This window comes from Porites lutea, chromosome 1 (genome assembly GCF_958299795.1).
Source record: "Porites lutea chromosome 1, jaPorLute2.1, whole genome shotgun sequence".
Taxonomy (NCBI): domain Eukaryota; kingdom Metazoa; phylum Cnidaria; class Anthozoa; order Scleractinia; family Poritidae; genus Porites; species Porites lutea.
The window spans coordinates 46,717,117-46,738,933 of record NC_133201.1 but is presented as its reverse complement, the minus strand read 5'-3'; the positions used below and the strand labels follow the sequence as shown (position 1 = coordinate 46,738,933).

Here is a 21,817-nt window from a genome sequence, read left to right as displayed (position 1 = left end):
GATCGTAGCTTGGAAATGTAACCGATCTGCGTCACACGAAAACGTGTTTTTATCAGCTGGGTTTTTAAGTCAATTTACCACCAAAAGAAGCTGTGATTTTCAGAGTGCCAGCCGTCAGTCAGGGCGAAACAAGAAGATTGTGTTCTGGGTGGGTTGTGTGTGGCGAGGGCCCGCAATTACAGAAACATTTTCAGCTATATAACAACTGACGGAAAGCAAACCTGACACAATCTACAATTTCCTGATTTTTTTCTGACAAAGGGCTAGAGCTCGAAATCTCAGCTTTTCAACGATCTTTCTTTGGTAAATTGGCTTGAACAACTCAATTTTGGCGATCGTAGGTAGGGTCAGCGTCATAAGCGACACACGCCGCGGATAAACCACGCAGGCATGCTGCAGAAATGGTAGCCAAATAAACAGGTTTACAAAGGCTTCCAGTTTAAATCCTGTGGCAGTTAACAACGCAATTGGACTCCCTTACACTCGATAGTAATTATCCGGTGATAGCGCCATCTAATTGTAGGGCCGCTGGGATCAGTTCAGATCAGTTCAGTTCTTTTTTTATACAGGGGAAAATTCGATACCATCGCTGACCACTCTTAGTAAAATTGGTTGGGACGTAGCTAACAATACGAACGATTGCATCACTTTCTAAGCTAACAACAACGCAAAATAAAACGAGACATTTATTGAACATACTTTACGACTAAGGAATGAAACTATGGCGTTAGATGTACATTGTATAAAAAGGCCGGTCATCACAGAGGGCGGTTGTTTCAAGAATTACGGTCTTCACAAAAGACCTTGACGACTGAGATCCTCAAACGTTCGCTTGTTAACAACATTTCCAAGAGAATCTTCATACTCTTCCTGCAAACGAACAATAATGGCAACAGTTTAACTTATGTTGCATGCAGCTATATTGCACAACAAATGCTGAACAACAAACGCTCGACGATGTTAAACAGTGTCATTGGCTTAAACTTCAGTTCGAATAAAAATCACTTTGAAGATTTTGACAATCTTTAACGGTAGTTAGCCGACGCAAGTTCTCTAAATTAAAATGGCACAAAGTGCAGGAAAACTCGATGAACGATTAGCCGTAGCGCTATGATTTTAAGAAATACCCTTATGTACGTTTAGCTAACTTCAATTCTAATTATACTGTGACCTTTAAACCTTTACACCTTTGCTTCAAAAGCACATACTCCACACTATTTGTTCTCCTTACAATTACCCAGTAATCAAGGAATTACCCTCTTTTGGGAATATTTCCTTACTCTCATAACCATTTTAAAAGATTAAGCAGTGATATTAAGAGAAAGGGAAGGCGAAGCAGGGGCGGATCTAGGGGGAGGGTGCAGGGGGAGCGCACCCCCCCTCCCCCCCTGAGATGACCTGCGGTTTTCTAATACAATTAGCGGTATTCTGCAAAAAAAAAAACTATGTGGTTTATTGGTGTTGAAGTAGAGCAAGAGACGAGTGCACCCCCTCCTAAAAAAAATCCTGGATCCGCCCCTGCGAAGTAAGATTCTGTTATTTTCAAGCGTAGGGCGACATTAAGCTGAATTGAACGCGAGAACGAAGTTTTCATTCCTCTCCTCCACACTGTCTTGAATGCTATTAAGCTCTGCAAAGCGCGGAAACTAAGAATTTGCACTGATAACAACATTCATGTACTGTGTACCACCTCGTACAGGTTGTTGTAAATTATGAAAACCGCGCAAATGACTTGCCTCTTGTTCAGGGAGCCACCGCTCCTTTGCTTTTACTGCCTTCAACTTATGCCATACTGTAAAAAGAACAAAAGGATAACAGTCACTCACTTCATCTAAATTTTCAGGATAACGAAGCAAAAAAATCCCAGTATACAGACACCTCAGTAAACTTCATTCTAAAAGAAGTTTGTTTTCCAGGAGGGAAACATGGCAAGAAATACATTGCTTATACAATTTTCCCAACAATTTTTTGGTATTATCAAAATGTACATTAGAAGTACTGGATTTGCACTAGATTTTAAGTTTGGCTACTTTCACATGACCAGTTTGCTATTCTGCTACAGTGGAAGCTCTCCCAACGGACACTCTCGTAAGCGGACAGCTCTACTTACGGCCACCTTCACAAAACCCCGTTTTTCTGAACTCCCATACAATCTCTGTATTTTTTCATTTCCGTAAACGACCAGCTCCAGCTACGAACACCTTTTCCGCACTCGAGGGTGTCCGCTTACGAGAGCTTCCACTGTAGTTTTGCGTAAATTACAAAATCCGCGAGTAGACCCGGACTCAGTGTTAAAAGACACGAAAAAATGTACTGGTTCACACACAAGCTTGCAAGCACTAGCTGGTACAAGAAAATTGTTTCCTGTTTTCATGCGCTTCTGCTACATTGAGGAGAAAATTTTAAACCACAAACAACACTAAAAACATGACCTTCTTTACGAAACTCGCGCTTGCCAGCTGATTTGAATTCAGCTTGATTACAGTATTTTTATCGTGGGCAATGGGCTGAAACTACTTGTAGCTCGCAGTCGAGGCTCCTACGGGGTAATCTTTGCATATGAAAAGATTTTTTCAAAATTTCCCCCACATATGGAAAAGCCTACAATGCAAAGTAGTAACAGTTCAATGCCTTCGCTCCGTGTATATCAATTTAGGTACATATACGCGTAAACCAGCCCTCATATTTAATATAACAAATAAATTAACATTACATGCTACAGCGTCTTCTATTAAGGTGACATTGGCAAAATGTGCTGTGTTTGGGATTCCCAGACATCTCATGCCGTGCGCATGACGCCATTCCTGAGTAGGAGTAAAGCGGTTCACAGTCATTTGTAAGTGAAGTAAAGGCAAAGAACACTATTGCTTAAAAAATACGTGTCAGCTATGAAGTGTAAGTTTTACCCCGCAGTACTTAAGTTTCATTTAGGGCCTGTTTACATGGAGGTGGGGGACCCCAGGTAGGTGAGGTAAACCGCTTAGGTGGGGTAACCCGCCTGTCCATATAATCTCTCATATGGTCATCCCACCTATCATGTAAACGCGATCAAACTAATATAAGAGATTGTATGTACAGGCGGGTTACCCCACCTACCTGGGGTCCCCCACCTCCAGGTAAACAGGCCCTTGGCCTCTTCTGGAACCATGTGAGCACAATAGATAGACCTCTAAACTGGCTTCTACGTTTTGTTTCCAAAAAGTAATACCCTGGAGAACTGTTTCTTTCAACCTTCGTCTATTCACGTGCATAATGTATTATGTATGCTTAATTTTTAAAAGACAACGCCCTTGGGAGCGACACATCACCTGCATTGACAAAACAAAACATACATGCTAAAGAGGTCTATTTGGGCCAAAAAAGGTCTATAAAAACAGTATCAGCCTACTCTGAAGCAAAACTCAAGTGGACAACATGAAAACCCGAATTGTTTCAGGGAAGCAGTCCTGGGAAGTCTTCAAAATGAAAATCTTACATCAATCATGACGTAAAAAGGCCGGACTGAACGAAAGGTCGGTTGGGTGCAATCATGAAGAAATCTATTATTTTTGACCCATGCTGATTTGCGTTACATGTTCTTGTAGTACGAATACTACACAACTTCCTATTATCAATAAATGAATTGCTGGAAAGCAACATACCGCAAAGTGCCTCTGGAATGCTTTCGGACCCCTGCAAAGAATAGAAAAACGTTAGTCACTACTTAGCAATAACAACAAAACAGAAAGAACTTTTTGAAATCTAAGGGGACACAAATACGCAACTTGGGGAGCTTATTTTTCAGCCCAACGGTTTTACTTTTGTTAAGGTTAGAGGGAGAAGAAAAAGCATGTGTCTGACAGTCACTAGAAAGGAAGAATAATCATTTGAACCATTAATAATGCGACAAAAACTTCAAAACTGATGTTGTGATAGTGAGGATAGAACATAATAATATCAGAAGGATACACCTACTCCAACAGGTGAAATTTCCCTGCTTATACAGATATTAAAACACGACACTGCAGTATAGTTTTCATTAGAGTGGTTTTCGTTTGAGTGTCGTAAAACCAAAACCAAAGTAATTACTCTGGCCAATCACATAGGACACAGACAATACATTGAACCAATCAAAACTCGAAGTAATTACATGTGGCTGACGCAAAGCGCGGGAAAATCGTGCGAGCGCGTCACAATATTGGCTTTGGTTTTACTTCTGATTGGATGAAAAGGTGGCGCGAATCTTTTAAGGTGATTCCATAGTAAAAGAACCTAACATAGATTGTAGCTGAAACTTGGTACACTGATGTAACAAGTCAAGAAGATGATAAAAAAGTAATAAAAAGTGGGGGTCACCGTGCTCATTTTGACGTCACAATGCTGACAAATACGGCTATTTAGGACCCTTTTACAAAAACCGCGGGCAGCCCAAAACTAGACAAAAAGGAGAGATTTTTTCGATGATGCATGTGGCATCACACAGAATTTGACTTTAATGTATTGTTTATCCAATTACATACCAGAAAAATGCCTTTTAATGCTCTTGTTTTTACTTTACGCTCCAAAGTAGAATTAAATTGGACCCGCGCTTTTCGACCCGTGATGGCTCAATCCGTACAATTTAGTAAAATTGCCAAAAAACTGAACATAGATTTGTGCCAATTTTTTTCTCATCGAAAGGAAGCACTGTCCTTATTAAAATCATGAAATAAAAAATGGGGGTCACCGTACTCGTTTTTGCGGTAGAGCTGCAGAAAGTGCGCACCAAATGCATTTTCTCCGATTTTTGAGAGAGGACTGGGGCGAGTTTCAAAATAGAATGTATGTGAAAGGGGGAGGAAAGTATTAAAAAATCCGTTTTTACAGAATTTATATCGAGATATCACATTTAGGACACAATGTAATAAACAAAGTGTTTAAATGAAAATCAAAGTGAGTAAGCACAAGTTAAACATCCACTAGCGAGGTTCTCTGAGAGGAAGTCGAACTCAACAACACGCGTGATGCTTACGTTACGCACATTCCCAACACATTGAGTCTCACCTCGGCAAGAAACAACAGCGAGCAAAAATTCCAATAGCTTTCTCTTCAGTCAGCTTCATTTTAATAATGTTACTTCACATGCTCTTTTTTACGGCGGCCATCTTGTTATGCGCAGTAAGAGATGCGCAGTGCAAAACTAGGGAATCACCTTAAGCCAATCGCATCGTGTAGAAAGTGCAAAACCAATTACTTTTCGACACTCAAATGAAAACCGCTCTATACCTGTATGTGAAGTTTCCACATATTTCACAATTGTAGCTTATGTTGAGTCCGTGCAACTTGTATAACCAGTAAGGGATGGGCTAAAATAAAAACACAGAGCAGTCAGTCAAACAGTTGTCATAAAATAACGTTTACCAAATATCGCTCTTAAGTCTTGCTAGATATCTACAGGCCAAACAATCCAAAAAACAGCTGTCACGAGTTAGCTTTTTTTATTCAATACATGCATTGTATTAGATGTTTTTGTGCAGTATCATTGAAAAGTTTACGAGTTGTCCTGTACTTTGACGAGCAAGTTGAATGATTATCTGATCAGTTATTTGGGGATGCCAGAAAACTGATCTCAGCTCGCTACTGACAAACCAAGATACGATTTTGCTTGACCTTGTCCAATAATTACTGTTTAATATCATGGGAATATTTTTACTCTTTCATAAGTTATCTGTGCAACCGCTAAAACAGTTGAAAAGAGAAACTGCCATACAAGCTAACTCGTTCATTGGGTATTAAATTTTGCGAGGATGTTTATTCACGGGTCTTTGATTTCGTGATTTTTTTTACAATCGCAAAAAACACGCAATTAAGTACCAATAAAGTAATTTGAAAATGAAGGGAAAGCAGTATGTCACATTAAATAATGATGAAATTTCACACAGAAATTCAAGTAACAACAAAAGAAAGACAAAAGTAGTCATACCTTTCCATCCCATCCAAGAGGTAGGTTTTTAGGATTATAAAGAACAGTTTCTTCATCATCGGAATCGGACTCGTGACCTTCCTCATGCTCTTCTTCTTCCTATAACAAGGTAAAGATAAGTAAATAAGATAAGTCTACTATACTTGCTTTGTGATCTATGAGTAGTAAACATGGGTAGAACTTGCTTCCTAAATGCTTCAAGTATCTTTGCTGGTCGGTGGCGGATCCAGGGGAGGGACCCAGTGCACCCCCCCCCTTACTTTTAGGCGAAACTAAGACCCAAAGGGCCGAAAAAAAATTTTGGACACTGGGCCCCGCTTAACTCAGGCTCCGGGTGAAATACGTAAGCTATGTTTACAATATGCCGGATAGGTCTTCTGTTCACACACAACAACGGTTGTGGCGGCGCGATTTCTGTGACGGGCGAAGCTGCGCCGCGCCAATTACGAAAGAGGAGCGCCACATATCGGATAAGTTTTGTCCCATATTTTAGTGCCGTGTGAACATCTATACGGACCGTTGCGGAAATAAGCAGGAGCGAGGACTGGAACCCGCCTGAGACGGAAGTAAATATTTAGGAGTGAGGACTGGAATTTCGTGCACCAAGCCCTCTCGGCCAACTGTGCCGGCACGATGTTCAATGTGTGTGAACGAGTTGTGTCACTCCGCGCCGTTGCGGTTCACACTATACCGAATAGCTTTTCGTGGCTATCCGGTACAGTGTGAACACAGCCTTAATTTCGCGAATATCACGAAACTGCAAGTCACGCTTTCAAAAAATAATATTTCCGAAAGCGATGTCTTGATATTCTATGAAAAGAAACAATAGACCCAAACGGATGATTCACACGTTTAGTTACACATACGACAGACTGTTACGAAGGAATTACTCTCAAAAGCAGAACCTTTTAATCAGTATTAGTTTAATTTTGCAAATAAAGCATTTCTGATGTATTGCAAAGTAATGTATCTCAAGGCGAACGTATATACTGGAAATTCTTCAATGAAAAATGAACTAAGAACTACGAGCATATAAGGCCAAAAGACCAGAGTTTGTCACAGTTTCAGTGGCAAGGAGCACCTAGAAATGTTACCACTCTCTCCAGGAGGGGATGCTAGTGTGCCACAGGAACCCATTCATACACCGGACTTACGTGAAGAGAGGCAAAGTGGAGCAGAGTTTCATATCTAAACACAAATCTTAATGGTAGGACTAAAACCCGGATTTACACATCCAGAGTGTACCACTACGTCTCCATGCAAAAACGTTGTTTCTTCTGTTAAACAAACACATTACTGTAATGGAGGCATGAAATCTTTCACTGCATGGATTTCGACATACCTCCAATTCATCTGACGTGCGCGCTTGCTTTCTTTCAACATTCTCTCTCGTTGCTTGTCTTTGTTCCTAAGGTAATATTTAAAATATATAAACTGAACTTCTATTTTGATTAAAACTCTGCCATTCTGCAAAATTGTGACTTCAAATGTCAACCACTGCTTTAAAAAGGTCCAGTTATTGTATACAACAGAGATGGTCGGCAAGGGACGTTACTAAAATCAGGAACGGGGAACGGGAAAATGGGAACAACAACTAAACTTAAACCCTAACCCTCACAGAAACTTAATTACCCACTCTATGTTTTATTCCCATTTTTCATTTTCTTGCTCCCCGCTCCCCGCTCCCCGCTCCCTATTGTAGTAACGTCTGTAGCCCAGTCTGAACATGCCACTTCTACACTGTAGCTTCGCTACTAAAGGTGTAACCCGAGATCAAGCCCAGATTTCGCAGCTTTCGGATCATTTCAGGTTTCTGGGTAACTGACCACCTACCCCTCCCTCAAGACACAATTTTGCCCTAAGTGAGAAGTAAGAGTTAGGGTAGGGGTAGGTGGTCAGTTACCCAGAAACCTCAATTGATCCCAAGTTTCCTACGTGGTCGTGCTAAAGTTGTTTTCGTTTCGCCTTGCCCACTAGAATTTTTTTTTATACACAAGTGAAACGAACATAGAGCCTGATCTCAGGTAACTACGGTTGACAAAAATATATGCAACAGAGATTAAGCGACAACAATGGTTTGCGCTCTTCAGTAATTATTCCAATAGATAACAACACTACAGCAACAGTTTTAGGTTTTCTACAGCCTCTTAAGTCTTCAGAATTCAAGATAAGACAGTTCAGTATCAAGTACAATGGAAGTAACAGAAGTGTGTTGAGTGTAAGAAAATTGAGAACCGGAGAAACAAACAATAACTTACACCAAGTATTTCTGTTAAATGATAAATCTGAGCCTCAAGTGCACCAATCTCTTTCTGTTTTTGTACGTTGTCTCGTCCTTTTCCAGCTCGTGCTTTAGCAAATAAAGATGGATCTAGTTGATCTAATGGAACTCCTTCAATGGAACAAAAGATAAACGTTACACAACTTGTACATGTATTTAAGGTACCTCTTTGTAACAGACCCAGTGGAATCTATATTTTCATCGGGTTCTCGGAGAGAACGTCACGGGGTTGATTTATTTTCCACTGCTTTTTTTCCTTAGCTCTGTGTCTCCCATAAAAGCTGAAAGGAGAGACAGGCCTTACATCTTCACCGGTTTCAAACCTTTGACAAACCTTTTAAATATTGCTCTAGCGAGAAGAACCTAAAGATTTACACTTTCTTAATGCGAGATCAATTACCTGTACCCTTTGATTTCTTTTGTCAATGGAAATAATGTTTTACATTTTGCTTCTCTTACTGAAACAAAATAATATGAATAACGGAATACACTGGTTTTGTAGAAGTCACGAAAGTGACCGGGGAAGCAAAAAATAAGCCGGGTAGAAACAAACTATTCACCAGGGCCGGGTTGTTCGAAGCTGGGTTAAGATAACCCAAGGTTAGTGCGAAATTTGAACTCAGATATGAGAGCTTAAAAAAAAATCCAGTTTAATTCTCTTTGCCTACAATTTGATGACTGGATACTCTAAAAAGAAAATGATAGAAAATTATCTGAGTACTTTTCATGAAAAGAAAAAGAAGCCCGGGTTGAAATTTGACTCTAGGTTAGCGCTAACCGGAGTTCGAACAACTAGGCCCGGGCACCAGGGAGGCTAAATTATCACTGGGTAGACTGAATTAAACCACTGGCTTCGTTTTAACTGGGTCTGTTACAGAGGGAAAATGCTTCAGTGATTCAGCAATGATGATTATCTCTTCTTATCTTGAGAATCTTGACTTCTTCATTGTTTGCCGGATCATACCTTTTGTACTGAACAGCCTTTGTGCTCTATCTTCAAGCGTTCTGAAATATACGTGAAAGAGGACGCTTACTAAAGCAAAGAACAGTAGAATCCAAGAAGAAGGACACACGTCTTCCCACCAAACACTGGAAGATGCCGACCAATAGGCGAATCTTTGCTTACATTTTTTGCCTCATAAACATCGTTTTTTTCACGTAGGGACGGGTCGCAGAGAACCCTGGGAACGAGGTTGCATAAACATACCTGATTCATTATCTGATCAAGCTATTAAAATAACAACTCAGAATATTGAAAAAGCATGACAATTTCAGTTGTCTCTGAAAATGTGCGTCTGATATAGAAATAGTTTCGGAGAATTTCTCTTCCAAAAGCTCAAAAGGTTTCACACTGCAGTTTTTGATGGCTGCTATTTCCTTTGTCATTGAATATGTAGAAAGAGCTGAAAATTGAGCATACTGTTCAAAATAACCATATTAACGTACTGCCAAAACGCTTTCTTTGGAATGGTCACACCATAGGATTTGGTCCACAGACAGAAAATATGGAACCATCTCATGAAACTTCCTTATTCACTCTGAAAGTTAGTGAAAGGGTTAAGTTTTGTTTCAAATAACCATTAGAACTATGACTGAATCCAAAAGTATATGTACTCACCCCCCACATTTGAGTCCGAGTGCTTGAAGAGCTTGTTTAAGCCTGTCAAGTCCTAAGGAGGCTAACTCCTTAATGGAGAAGAAAACACAACAGTTTGTATGTCGGAAAGCAAGATGGAGTTACAGTGGGATGTGGGCCTACATATTAGCAGAGGTTGTGTACTAGCCACTAACGTATTTACTCAAATAAGCGCCATCCTTAAATAAGCGTCACATTTGGGAGAAAGAAATTTACTGTGCCGTGGCCCTGATATGATATATAATTAAAATCAAAAGATGTTTATTCTGTTAGTTTAACAAGGAAAGTAATAATGCTGTAGTTAATACAATTCTTGATGGCGTCCAACATTCAAATTAACACTATCCTCGAATAAGCGCTACACTTGACGTGTGGAAATTTTAGTAAGTGCTGCGGTGGTTATTTGAGTACTGCAAAAGGACATCAAGATGACATGCCAAACAACATGAGGCATGAGGTTGTGTGGGTTCCAGGAGAAGGAAAGAGAGATTTCTTGTTTCTATGACATTAGAGCAAAGAAAGGAGTTAAGGACTCAAACAGGAACTGCCCAAAAAAACACTGAAAATCACAACATGTTCTGGAAACAAGAACCCACCCATGTGGTAGTGATGAGAAACATGATGGAAACTTGTTGTTAAATGAATTTCCATCAATTATTTTAAATATAAAAAGTTGTTTGCTCTCTGAAAGTAATGACCACCCTAGTAATGAGCCTTTGAAATTGGTGAACACAAAACAGGCTTACTCCGAAAGGACCGAAAGTAATCAGGAAAACAGTGTTACTCCGAAAGTAATCAGGATCTTTACTTTTGGGATTTTACAGTATTTATTATTTAAAAGTCAGGACTTTGTTTACATGTAGACTAGCACTATGTATGCTAAACCAGATGTTTCTAAAGAAAAAAATACAGTCATTCAACAATAAATAAAGCAAGAAGATAATGTTGAAGTGGTTAAAAAAGGCTCTTGTGAGTACATGTGCTTTTAATCAAAATAAACAAAACTAAACACTCACCTCTGGAGATGAAAAAGCAGAGAGATCTAAATGAGCACCAGAATGAGCTAAGGCACTACTTGCATCTTTCTGGAAAATGGGTCATTAAGAAAGCTATGTTCGTTACGGGATATGTTACACGTCAAAATTAAATTTAGGTTAAAACTTTTTAACCTAGGCTGATTCTCAATTTCGTTTCTCTCCTAGCCCTAATTATTCATACATAATGGCTAGGAGACAACGGAACCAACAGTTTTGTTTGTCTCAATGTTTTGTTTCCTCACACACGAAAAGGGCACTGGAGCCAAAATATGTCCTGAATTGGTTGTGGGATTGATACTGGGGACTCACCAGTCAGCTATTGGCCAATTTTTTCCCTGTCCCTAGTAACAGTCCCATAAGTCTTTGCAAGTTTCCTTCTCATTTCCAAAATGGCAAATTAAATTATTTATCTATTTTTTCTATTTTTCATCACTATGGATACACTGTTACATAATAAAGACAATGACAAAGATAGAAAGAATAAAGATAACAATGATGAGGAGGCCTAAAAGAAACTGTAGCTTACAGGTATATTAATTAGGCCTCCTTAGATATAATTTTACAAGATAAATACTATATGAAGACAATAAATTACTACTTTGTAAGGATTCTAGCAGTGTTAAGAATTTTGGTTCACAGAATAAAATGAATACCTGCAGGAACTTTTGGAAGTCACAAAATAATATAAATAGAGGATATTACATAACCGCGCGGAGATACAAAATTTCTCTTCGAGTGTTGAAAAATATTTCGCGAGTGAGCACAGTGAAAGGGTGAAATATTTTTTCAACACGAGAAGAGAAATTTCATATCTCCAAGTGGCCATGTAATGTTCTATTTATTATATAAACACCAATGAAATACCAAACCATTTCACTTTAATAGTTTTTTGGTGTGAAAGGTGCGATTGATTATGTAACCATAGCAACGGTGATATTTTCACGTGTGAAGATAACCTGTTATTTTCACTAGTGAAAATATCAAGTTTTCACATGAAAGCTCACCTGGTATTTCATTGGTGTTTATATAATAAATTGTATTCTCAGGTTTAAGGTATACAATGTATTTAGAAATTCTACCAGGGCTTTGCATGAAAATCTAAGGAATGGGGAGTTACTTAAAACCCTTTTTGGTTCTGCAAATCTCATCTACAAATGACAATTACCATCCATCCAGGAAATGTCCCTTTATTCCACTGCTCCTCAAACTCTGCCATGACTTTATCCAGCTCCTGATGGTACAAAACTCTCAAATGTTATTCTTGTAGATACGTTACACTAACATACAATTATGCAAAGATTTTATAATTGGCAAAAATAAGAGAAGCTAACTCAAGCAACAAAAGGTTTCAAAGTTATCTCCCAGTATAAACAAATTTGGAAAAAAAACTATTTAGTAAGTTGTGATCAATCCTGGCTTATCAGCACAAAAAGTTTTTAAATTAAGTTACAACAACATAATTGTTGTACACTGCCAGCAAGAGGATAAATTAAGGACTCAAGAAGCTACATTCAAGGCACAAAGAGATGTTTTCGTAAGGTAACAAACAACTCTTAGGTCACAAACATTTACCTCCCCCCCCCCCCCCCCCGCCCATTTCAATGCATTTCTATGTTTCTTGATGTTCTACGTATGAAAACATATCTTTCTGAATTTGTTATTAGGAATCTTAAGCAATGATGATGACCATGGCAACAAGAACAGCAATACACTAGCCTGTACATTTATATTAGCAAAACAACAACTTTGCATGTACATCACCCTTTTTAGTACATTTCTTTGCCATCCTTGCACAACCATGATGTGAAAGTGCCTAATTTCATGTTTTGTGGAGGACACATGTAAACACAAGTTTGACAAAATTAATGGCATGACATGGGATAAGTCTATTAACCACCCCCACTTTTAACCCATTCGCTCCTGGAGATTTTGCCGAAAAACGCGTTTTGAAGCTAGTCGAGTGGTTTTCTGGTCACTGTCGTGCTATAAAGAGCTAAAACTTACCACAAACCGGTCTACAGGTCGTACACTTGGCGGCCTTCTGATCCAGATGCAAAATATCAGCTTGCGAAGTTCGGGCATGCGCAGAAAGCAAAATTTCGAGATAGTTTTTGGGTTTAAAAGTGACACAGCAGTCTTGACTTTTACTTTTCGCTTTCTCTCCTCCCTTCTTTTTTCGCTTTTCTTGCCTCATTTTTTTTTTCTCTTGCTGGGCATTTAGTAGGCTTCATTTTGGTGGGAAGAGTTTTTAGGAAAGCTTTTAGGATCTTAGGATTAGGTGAAAGGAAAGGTAGGTGGGTAATGGAACAAGATTTTCATGGAGATTTTCAGGTCCTTGTCACGTGGTTTTTTGCTTCTTTCTCCGGTGTCCTTGACTGAATTGTGGTCATTCTGGTATGGTTTGAAAGATCTCTTCACTCTGCACAAGTTACCGAAGAAAGTTGTCCTTGACCGTTAAAACTGATGACGTCACAAAGGGTAGAAAGGACCTGGATCCGCACGGGCGGTTACGGGCGGTTCAGGGGCGAATGGGTTAAGGGACATTTTTACCACCTTGGTCTTTGCTTAATTAAGCTCCCTATTACTACAAATAGGGGACAATACTTACCCCCTCCAGGTCATAGAGTGGTAGTACTCGTTGAGTATAATCATACAGGTAATCAAGGAGAGCTTCAATGTATCTAAAAAAAAAAAAAATACAACCATTCTTATGGGTCTAATGGCTGAGTTGCAGGTACATTGTGGCACTGGTTTCTAGGACATCGTCATAGGTAAGGGATCAACTTTCAATCCTCAGATTATCAGCAAAATCAACAGGCCCTTGTGGAATGAGTTAATATGATTCCTTAGTAAAAGAACCCAACATGCATCAGGGTTGTCACTAAGATTTCAAGTTGCCGGGTAAATACAACAAGTAGGCCGGGAATCAAACAGCCAGGGATTTTGTTTGGTTCTACTTTTCTTCTACACGTATTTTCTTATGAAAGCAGCCGGGGGCCACTTTCATAGTAGCCAGGGGAAATCCCAGGCCCTTGACAGCCCTGATGCATACTTGTAGATGAAACTTGGTACACTGATATAAAGCTGTAACAGGTCAAGAAGATGATAAAAAAGTAATAAAAAGTGGGGGTCACTGTGCTCATTTACACGTCACAATGCTGACAAATACAGCTATTTAGAACCCTTTGGCAAAAACCACGCGCAGCCCAAAACTAGACAAAAAGGAGAGATTTTTTTGATGATACAATTGGTATTGCACAGAATTTTACTTGTAAAAATGTATTGTTTATCCACTTACATACCAGAAAAATACCTTTTAATGCCTTTCTTTTTACTTTATGCTCCAAAGTAGACTTACTTTGGACACACGCTATTTGACCCATTATAGCTCAATCCGTACAATTTAGCAAAATTGCCAAAAAACTGAACACAGATTTATGCCATTTTTTTCCTCATTGAAAGGAAGCACTGTCCTTATTAAAATCATAAAATAAAAAATGGGGGTCACCGTACTCGTTTTTTTGGGAGAGCTACAGAAAGTGTGCATCAAATGCATTTTCTCCAATTTCTGAGAGAAGAAGGGCAAGTTTCAGAATGGCATGTATGAGGTAGGGGGAAGAAAACATTAAAAATTCCATTTTTATCAAATTTGCATCGAGATATCACAGCTAGGACACGATATGATAAAGACAGCACTTAAATGAAAATCAAAGTGAGTTAGCACAAGTTTAACATCCACTATTGAGGTTCTCCGTGAGGCAGCCATCTTGTTATGTGCAGTAAGAGTTGCACAGTGCAAAACCAGCAAATCACCTTAATTGTTCCTGGTGAAAGCCCTTACATTACTCCTAATTCAGCCCACATATTACAGACACACATTAATGTGGACAACAGATACGTCTTACTTTTGTCTGTTTAACAGATTCTCAACACAAGTTAACTTCATTTTAAACCACAGAGGCTACATTACCTTTGTGCCGATCATAAAATGGAGGGAATTGTTTTATAGTTAAAATATGTGTCAAGCTGGTTAATGACTGACCCACCTTCTGTATTCTGGGTTCTTTTTTTCCTTGGCAATATCAAATAACCTGTCAAATGTTTCCAGGTAGGTAAGGTAGTCAATGCGCTACAGAAGTGAGAAAAAATATAAACAGAATTATTCCTTGAAGACAATAAAAAAAAAGATCTAAAGATACAATGTCTCTAATTTGTCATTTCAGTAAGATTACATGTAGACACACCTCGACACCTCTTAAGTTCAGGAACTTGTCATAAACTTCATGCAGATCTAAATATTTCCCATATCCTTCCTCATCAGTAAACTCCACAAAATCTACAAAAAAAGACAATAGTTCAGTTGAATACACTTATACTTAGACTATTTTCTTTTAAGCGGAAATAAATTAATTTACAGTTAAAGACTATTTACACTGACATAAACTGCAACAAGTTAACTTTCTGGAGATCATTAACACAGAATTTAATAGGTAACCACATGGCTTTGCATGTAAGAGCAGTTCGGAGTAAATTTAAGCAAACGTACATTTTTCAAAGATGTGCAAATGTAGCACAAATAACATGATCCCATGATAAAGTAAGAGTAAGAATAGTATAAGACCACAAAGAACTGCTGATCTAATACGTAGAATTCACCCTCCAGTTCACAAGCATATATAGAAGGAAAAAGGAAGGAGGTTAGTTGAATCTTTATTTCAGGTGCGGCTTCAATTTGTGAGTCATTAAGAAACTATACTGTAAACCTTATTGCTTGAACAAATTCTTTCTAGTAACAGCAAGGGGGTATTAAAGTTTTGAGATAGCACATAATTCAAAAGTTAAGAGAAATGCATGAAAAAAAACAAATAAACTCCCTCGGTGCAGAAAAAAAAGTAATTCAGCAAAAAGTATACAAGTAGACAATAACTACTGAAATTCCTGAAAAATACATTTCTCTTCTAAGCCAATAAAATTTTGAAATTCTTTATGAATATGATCCCAAAAGGTCACACATGTCTCTATTCTGGACAAAAAGACAAAGTCACTGCCCCAAACAAGCCTCCAAACTGTTCTAATTACAATGTTAGTGTATCGGCAGGTCTGAAAGATAATACTGTGATTATTTTTTACTTATACACTATACAAGTCACTACATTATTAAGTTGATTCTTTCTTCATGGATTGCGATAAAAACTCACTCTGCATTTCTTCAGGTGGATTTTCACGAACTTCCTTCAGTCTCACAAATTCCATCTGCATAGGTTCAGCAACCTGGCAAAGCAGATTATTGTAGTAAAATTTGATTTATACACAACAAATACAGCATGCAATTTTTTTGTCAAGTTTACATGCACCAATCTGTCATTATCAGTAACAGAGTTACTACTATGAGGCATGGTATAAGAAAAAAATTAATTTTAAACATACTCCTCAAACATACTATGTCACTCACACAATATCCATGTTACAGATCAAAATTAAATTCAGGTTAAAATTTTTTAACCTACAATACTTGTCACAAATCGTTGAAACAGACACCGTTTCTTGTGAATTTTCTCCAGACTTTCTCACATTCACTCATCGTACTTTTGTTCTCACTCAAATGTACCCCCCTCCTTCCCCAATGTTGAGCCATGCATTATTTTGGAGCACTGGGACGATGGTAACACCCAATCAACATTGGGGAAGGGGAAACGCACACAAGTGTTTCAAGATTTTTGACGAGTATTATAGAATCATTCTCAATTTCTATTGTCTCCTAATCCTAATTATGCATATAATTAGGGTTAGGAGACAAAGGAAATTGAGAATGAACCTAGGTTATAAAATTTTAACCTGAATTTAATTTTGACCAGTAACATATATATGTTCTAGTACTTGGAGAAGCACCTATCTTAAAATGCTATGTTTTCAACTGAATGTACATGTAATTCAACAATCCATGTTTTCCATAATATAATAATGATATGGAGTCGAGAGGTTTAACTGCAGACAACCCTTTAAAAAAGCTGAATAGGGTCTTGTAGAGGTGGATCCAGGCCTTCGCATAACGGGGTGGGGTGGGGGGTGGGGGGTGGGGCTCGGTCTTCCAGACCCTGTGATAAGAAAGGGGCCTGGTCCCTCCCAAAATTGTTTAGGCCATTTGGGCCTCAGTTTGGTCCAAACATAACAGCCCGGGCCCCTCCCCTGATTCTCTCAATATTCCTTTGCCCTGAATTAAATTTATTCAACCAATGAAATACAAGAGTCCCTCATTATTCATGGTTATTGTCTCGAAGATTCATATGTTCTCATAAACAACAATAGCTAAGTTTTCTGTTTATTTCAAATGAATTATATTATTGTTAGTTAATGCTCTCAACAGTCACAATGTTATTGGTCTCTTTTCCAAAGCAGTGTGCCATTTTTCATCAAGTTAACATACTGTACCTGTTAAGACTCCATTTCAAAAAATACACGTATGTACATACCTAGCTCTCCCCAACACAATACTCTTAAAATAATAAAAGCAGCAAAATATACCTCATTGGGAAACTTTCGGTGGTAATCCTTCAAACTTCTTAGACGGCTATAAAACTCAGCAAATTCATTTGGACCAGACAGTGCTGCAACTTCTTCTTTACGTAATCTTTTAAAATTGAACATTATTTAAGAGGATGACTGTCAGTAATGTCCAGTAATAAAAACGCTTTAAAACAAGATGAGCAGATGTAGAAATAAATCACGTGTATAATTTTCTTACCCATCCTTGTCCTCATAAAGATTTGCAAGCGTGTCTGCGACCGATGCTGAACGCTATTTATTCAAAAAGGAAAAAGAAAGTTAAAACTATTCAATCAGGGGGGGGGGGACTACTTCCCATACATTCCCTTAAATGAAATCCAAACGATGTTCTCACAACTTGCAAAGCGATCAGCAAGGTTCTTGCCAGCGGATTTGTGTACTGATCATGCGCATTACGTCAAAACCATAAATCAACGGTCTTGAGAAGAAACAAAAGCATGGCAGTCGAAGGCGGGACTGTTTCTCACTATTATATTTTGGTAATTCGCAATTTTATTGATTTTATGTCGCTTTTCAGACATAGTGTATGGTTTTCTTTTTCTGTTAAACAATTTCCCTCCACAGAGTTTGGAATATGCAACATATAGCTCCATATAGCTGATAAGAATCGCCGAAGAGTTGAGCTATCGAGCAGTGTTTTGCTGCAAACCTTAGGAAAGTTAAAGTCGCTTCAAGGTACAGAGCTTTCAGTAGTAGTTGTGATTTGTTTTTAGGATCGTTTTGAATTTTAACGTAGGATTCAAGGTGTTGACTGATAGTAATAAACGAAGTGAAATGTTATGAAGTGTGGATGTATATTCAGTTATGATATGTAGAGCTGTAAGCTCATATTTATAAAGCTCTCTGAATATACTTGCTTCCAATAAATTTGACACTTTCTCCAGTAATTTTTATGAGCATCAAGTTACCATTGCCCTGCAAAAACGATGTAACCTGTAAATCGATCGAGCGCGTTGTTGTTGGTTAAGATCTATTAAACACGGCTGCAATTTAGTTTCCCCCGCAATTTCAGTACCGAAAGACAAATACGATATGCAAGAAAAACAAAGATGCATGATATTATTTTTTCAATTTTTTAAACATTTCTGATTTCCTCTGCCAGTTCGCTTCTTGCTTCTAAAAAGTCTAAAAATTACTGTGGGAAAAAGTGCAATTATCCGCTGACCACCATGCAGGGTGACCGCTTTGCAAGTTGTGAGAACATCCTTTCTTGGTCCCAGACCTCGTCTCCCCCCCCCCCCTGTATTCAATTAACACTTCACTTTTTTTATTTTATAGATAGCCTCCGTACTTGTTATTGTTTCCTACATGCTAAGGAGGCATTGCATTTACACATGCATCTGTTAATGCTGGTTAATTACGTATTATATGTACTTTATACACATACTGTTGTGTTTAGTCAAAAAGTCCACCATGAAGCAAACCATACAGGCCATTAACAACTAAACTCTTGAAATCTTTACCTCAAGCAAGATCTTTACTTGATGGTCAGCATTTATTTGCTCTTTACCCTAAAAAAAAAAAGTTAATATTGTAAAAATTACATTTACAGGAAATCACTGTGACTTTTGTGACTGGCAAGATTACTGGTAGTGGCTAGATTGCAGAATGCCGGGCTCACTAAATATCTAACTTGAAAGAACTGCTCCCACCGTCCCGCAGTCCCGTAGTCATCTATCATCAATCTATCATCGGAAAGCTAGTCGATAAGTCAATAGTGCTCGATATTTGTCAATAATTTATTGTCAACTGATTAGTTACATTAAATTTTATTGATAAAAGTCTATAATCACAATGACCTCAGGACAAGTAATCAATTTTGACTTTACAAAGAGGAGTTCAGCGAGGCTGCCCTCTATCGCCCTACTTGTTTATCCTGTCTGTTGAAGTGCTAGGGAAATCAATTAGGGCTAACTGTAGCATTAAATGTATCACACAGAAATTAAGATAAGCCAATACACAGATGACAATACACTGATTCCTAATGGTGAACGAGAATCTCTATCAGCTGCCCCTAGTACTGTATAGATAATTAATTTTCAGCTATGTGTCTGGCCTCAAACTTAATGACAAGAAAACTGAAGCCTTATGGATCGAGTCAAATGTGGGCAAGAACAAAAAGCTCCTCCCAGAAAAAAAAAAATCTTAAATGGCCAGAAAATAAAGCCAAGGTCCTCGATGTTTGGATTTCAACTGACCCAACTGTCACACTAAATCTAAATTACACAAAAAAAAATAAATTGGAAAAAGTAAGAAATCTTCTAAGTGGTTGGGAGTACTGACAGCTGACCTTAATTGGCAAAGATTCAGGTTATAAAGAGCCTTGCATTATCTCAACTGACGAATTTATTTTAACACCTCTCGCAACAAACCGGAGGTTTATCAGTCAGATAAACAACATTTTTTACAGTTTTCTTTGGAACAACAAGGGTGACAAGATTAAAAGAACCATTTTGATAAACAGTTATGATCATGGTGGACTAAAGATGGTCGATTTAGCTTCTTTCAATAACTTAAGACTACGTGGCTACATACATGTACACTGTAAATATCTTGATACATCACACCACGGAAGATGGAAAGAATTTGTCAAGCTTGATCTTGAACAATATGGCGGAAATCTTATCTTTAAGCGCAATCTAAACAAGACCAACTCTCTCAAGATAATATCAGTTAAAAACAACTTTACAAGAGAGCTGCTAGAAATACATTGTATGGTCTGAAGTCAATTTTGAAGAAGTTATAAAAACCAAGCAACAATTTCTTGAGCAACCTTTATGGCACAACTCACTAGGATCAAAAACAAGCCCGTCTTCAATAACGAACTCTTTTCCCTTGGAATTTCAAAGGTAAAGGATTTTGTGAAAAAGCAATATGACTTCCTTTCCCACAAAGACTTTATTGAAAAATATAAATTTCATCTCCAACCGTTAAAATATTTTGGACTTATATCTGCCCTTAAACAAGTCAATAATAGCAGCATTTCACAAAACCCTACTCTTTCAATCTCATAAGACTCACTTCTTACTGTACCTTATTCCTTAATATAAGAACACTAAAGGAATAAAATTGAATCCTACAAACAAGTAGCTTTGTCAAAGAAATTGGATCCTTTGGTCCCACTCTTCAATGTTAATTGTTAGTTTAATTTGGAAATTTATATTTGCTCCCAAGTTACCACCACTAGAGATGGCTTTCTTGTAGCTGTGTACTGCTTACTACAAAAGGCTTTTGGAAAAAGAGAATTGTGTTCAACTTACAGCTTTAAACTTTAAAAAAATATTTTGCCTTACTAAAACTGTTATTATTTATTTATGTACGATTATTATTGTTTTGGCCTTTACCTATTAATTTTTTTCTTATTTATTTGGTAATGCAATTAGTGTAATTAGTCTACTACTGTTGTTAATTATATTGTACTGTTTGTTAAGTTATTAATAATGTTAATTTAAAAAAAATTGATAGAAATTGATAATCACACGAAATTTTATGATCTACTTTTATTGATTTCAGATTATTGTCAATTGATAGGTATTGATTTTTATCGACAATAATCAATTTAATCGACCATCAAAATTATCGACATGTAAATGTCCTGAGTCACGCATGTGCCAAAACTGTTACTTGGACTGATCCAACAGTTTGAGTCTGTGAAGACATACAATGATTATTATTTATTGATATAAGAGTTACGCATACTACACAAATTAATTTTGTTGATACACTGTAGGTTCATTTATTTGTTTACTTGAGGGAATCACTAAAATCAGCAACATAACTCGAGATTGGTTATTAAAACAAACTATCTGGCAAGAGACCGCAGACAGACTGCAAAAGGTATTGATCAGTCCATAACAGCTGCTCTAATAATCAGCTTCAGCTCTGTAGATAACATGAATGAAAATCATTGATAGAACAAACATTCATGCTTTGTCACTCTAGGTAAGTAAATCACTGCGAATATCACGAATAAAAACTTTCTCTGCTGTTTTTTTAACTTCATGGGTTTTGTTCTTTTTCTTCTAACTGCAACTGACCTAAACACAAAGGTTCTGTTTGAACTACAATACTTAGCTATACACATGTGTGCAAGGCTAGCTAGCACATCAAAGCTCGTCTTACCGATTGTTTCTTGTGTAATACTTCCTCTGCCATGGCCTTTTCCAATCTTTCTCTTTCCTCGTGAATCCTTCTTTGCTGTTCCAACAAGGTCTCCATAATTTTCCCCTTCCGATCTCCACTGAGACAAAAATTTGTTAATAAGAACGTTGAGAAGACATGTGAACTCTTGAAAACAAGATGGCGTCCTGGATACGAGCCAGCACATCATTGTTACAGCGGCCAAAAGTAACGGACCA

General features: G+C 37.8%; 1 protein-coding gene across 1 annotated transcript; it reads right to left on the bottom strand.

Moving 5' to 3' along the window:
- Positions 1–668: 668 nt before the first annotated feature.
- Positions 669–21,768, bottom strand: LOC140952946 (splicing factor 3A subunit 3-like). The gene is made up of 20 exons (XM_073402410.1): positions 21,582–21,768; positions 18,923–18,970; positions 17,638–17,690; positions 17,418–17,523; positions 16,094–16,166; positions 15,140–15,231; positions 14,942–15,024; positions 13,504–13,576; positions 12,061–12,126; positions 10,875–10,943; positions 9,841–9,908; positions 9,187–9,227; positions 8,200–8,333; positions 7,284–7,349; positions 5,942–6,040; positions 5,245–5,324; positions 3,642–3,672; positions 2,714–2,804; positions 1,733–1,792; positions 669–866 (listed from the first exon to the last, which is right to left on the bottom strand). The coding sequence occupies exons 1-20, from the start codon at positions 21,675–21,677 to the stop codon at positions 793–795; spliced, it is 1,503 nt and encodes a 500-aa protein (XP_073258511.1). The 5' UTR covers positions 21,678–21,768; the 3' UTR covers positions 669–792.
- Positions 21,769–21,817: the final 49 nt, after the last annotated feature.

Coding starts and splice junctions, on each gene's coding strand:
- LOC140952946 (XM_073402410.1), bottom strand. CDS start 21,677: ATGGAGACCTTGTTGGAACAGCAAAGAAGGATTCACGAGGAAAGAGAA. Junction 17,524..17,637: donor CTTTATGAGGACAAGGATGG/GTAAGAAAATTA, acceptor CAATTTTAAAAG/ATTACGTAAAGAAGAAGTTG. Junction 1,793..2,713: donor AATAGAAGACGCTGTAGCAT/GTAATGTTAATT, acceptor TTCTTTTTACAG/TATGGCATAAGTTGAAGGCA.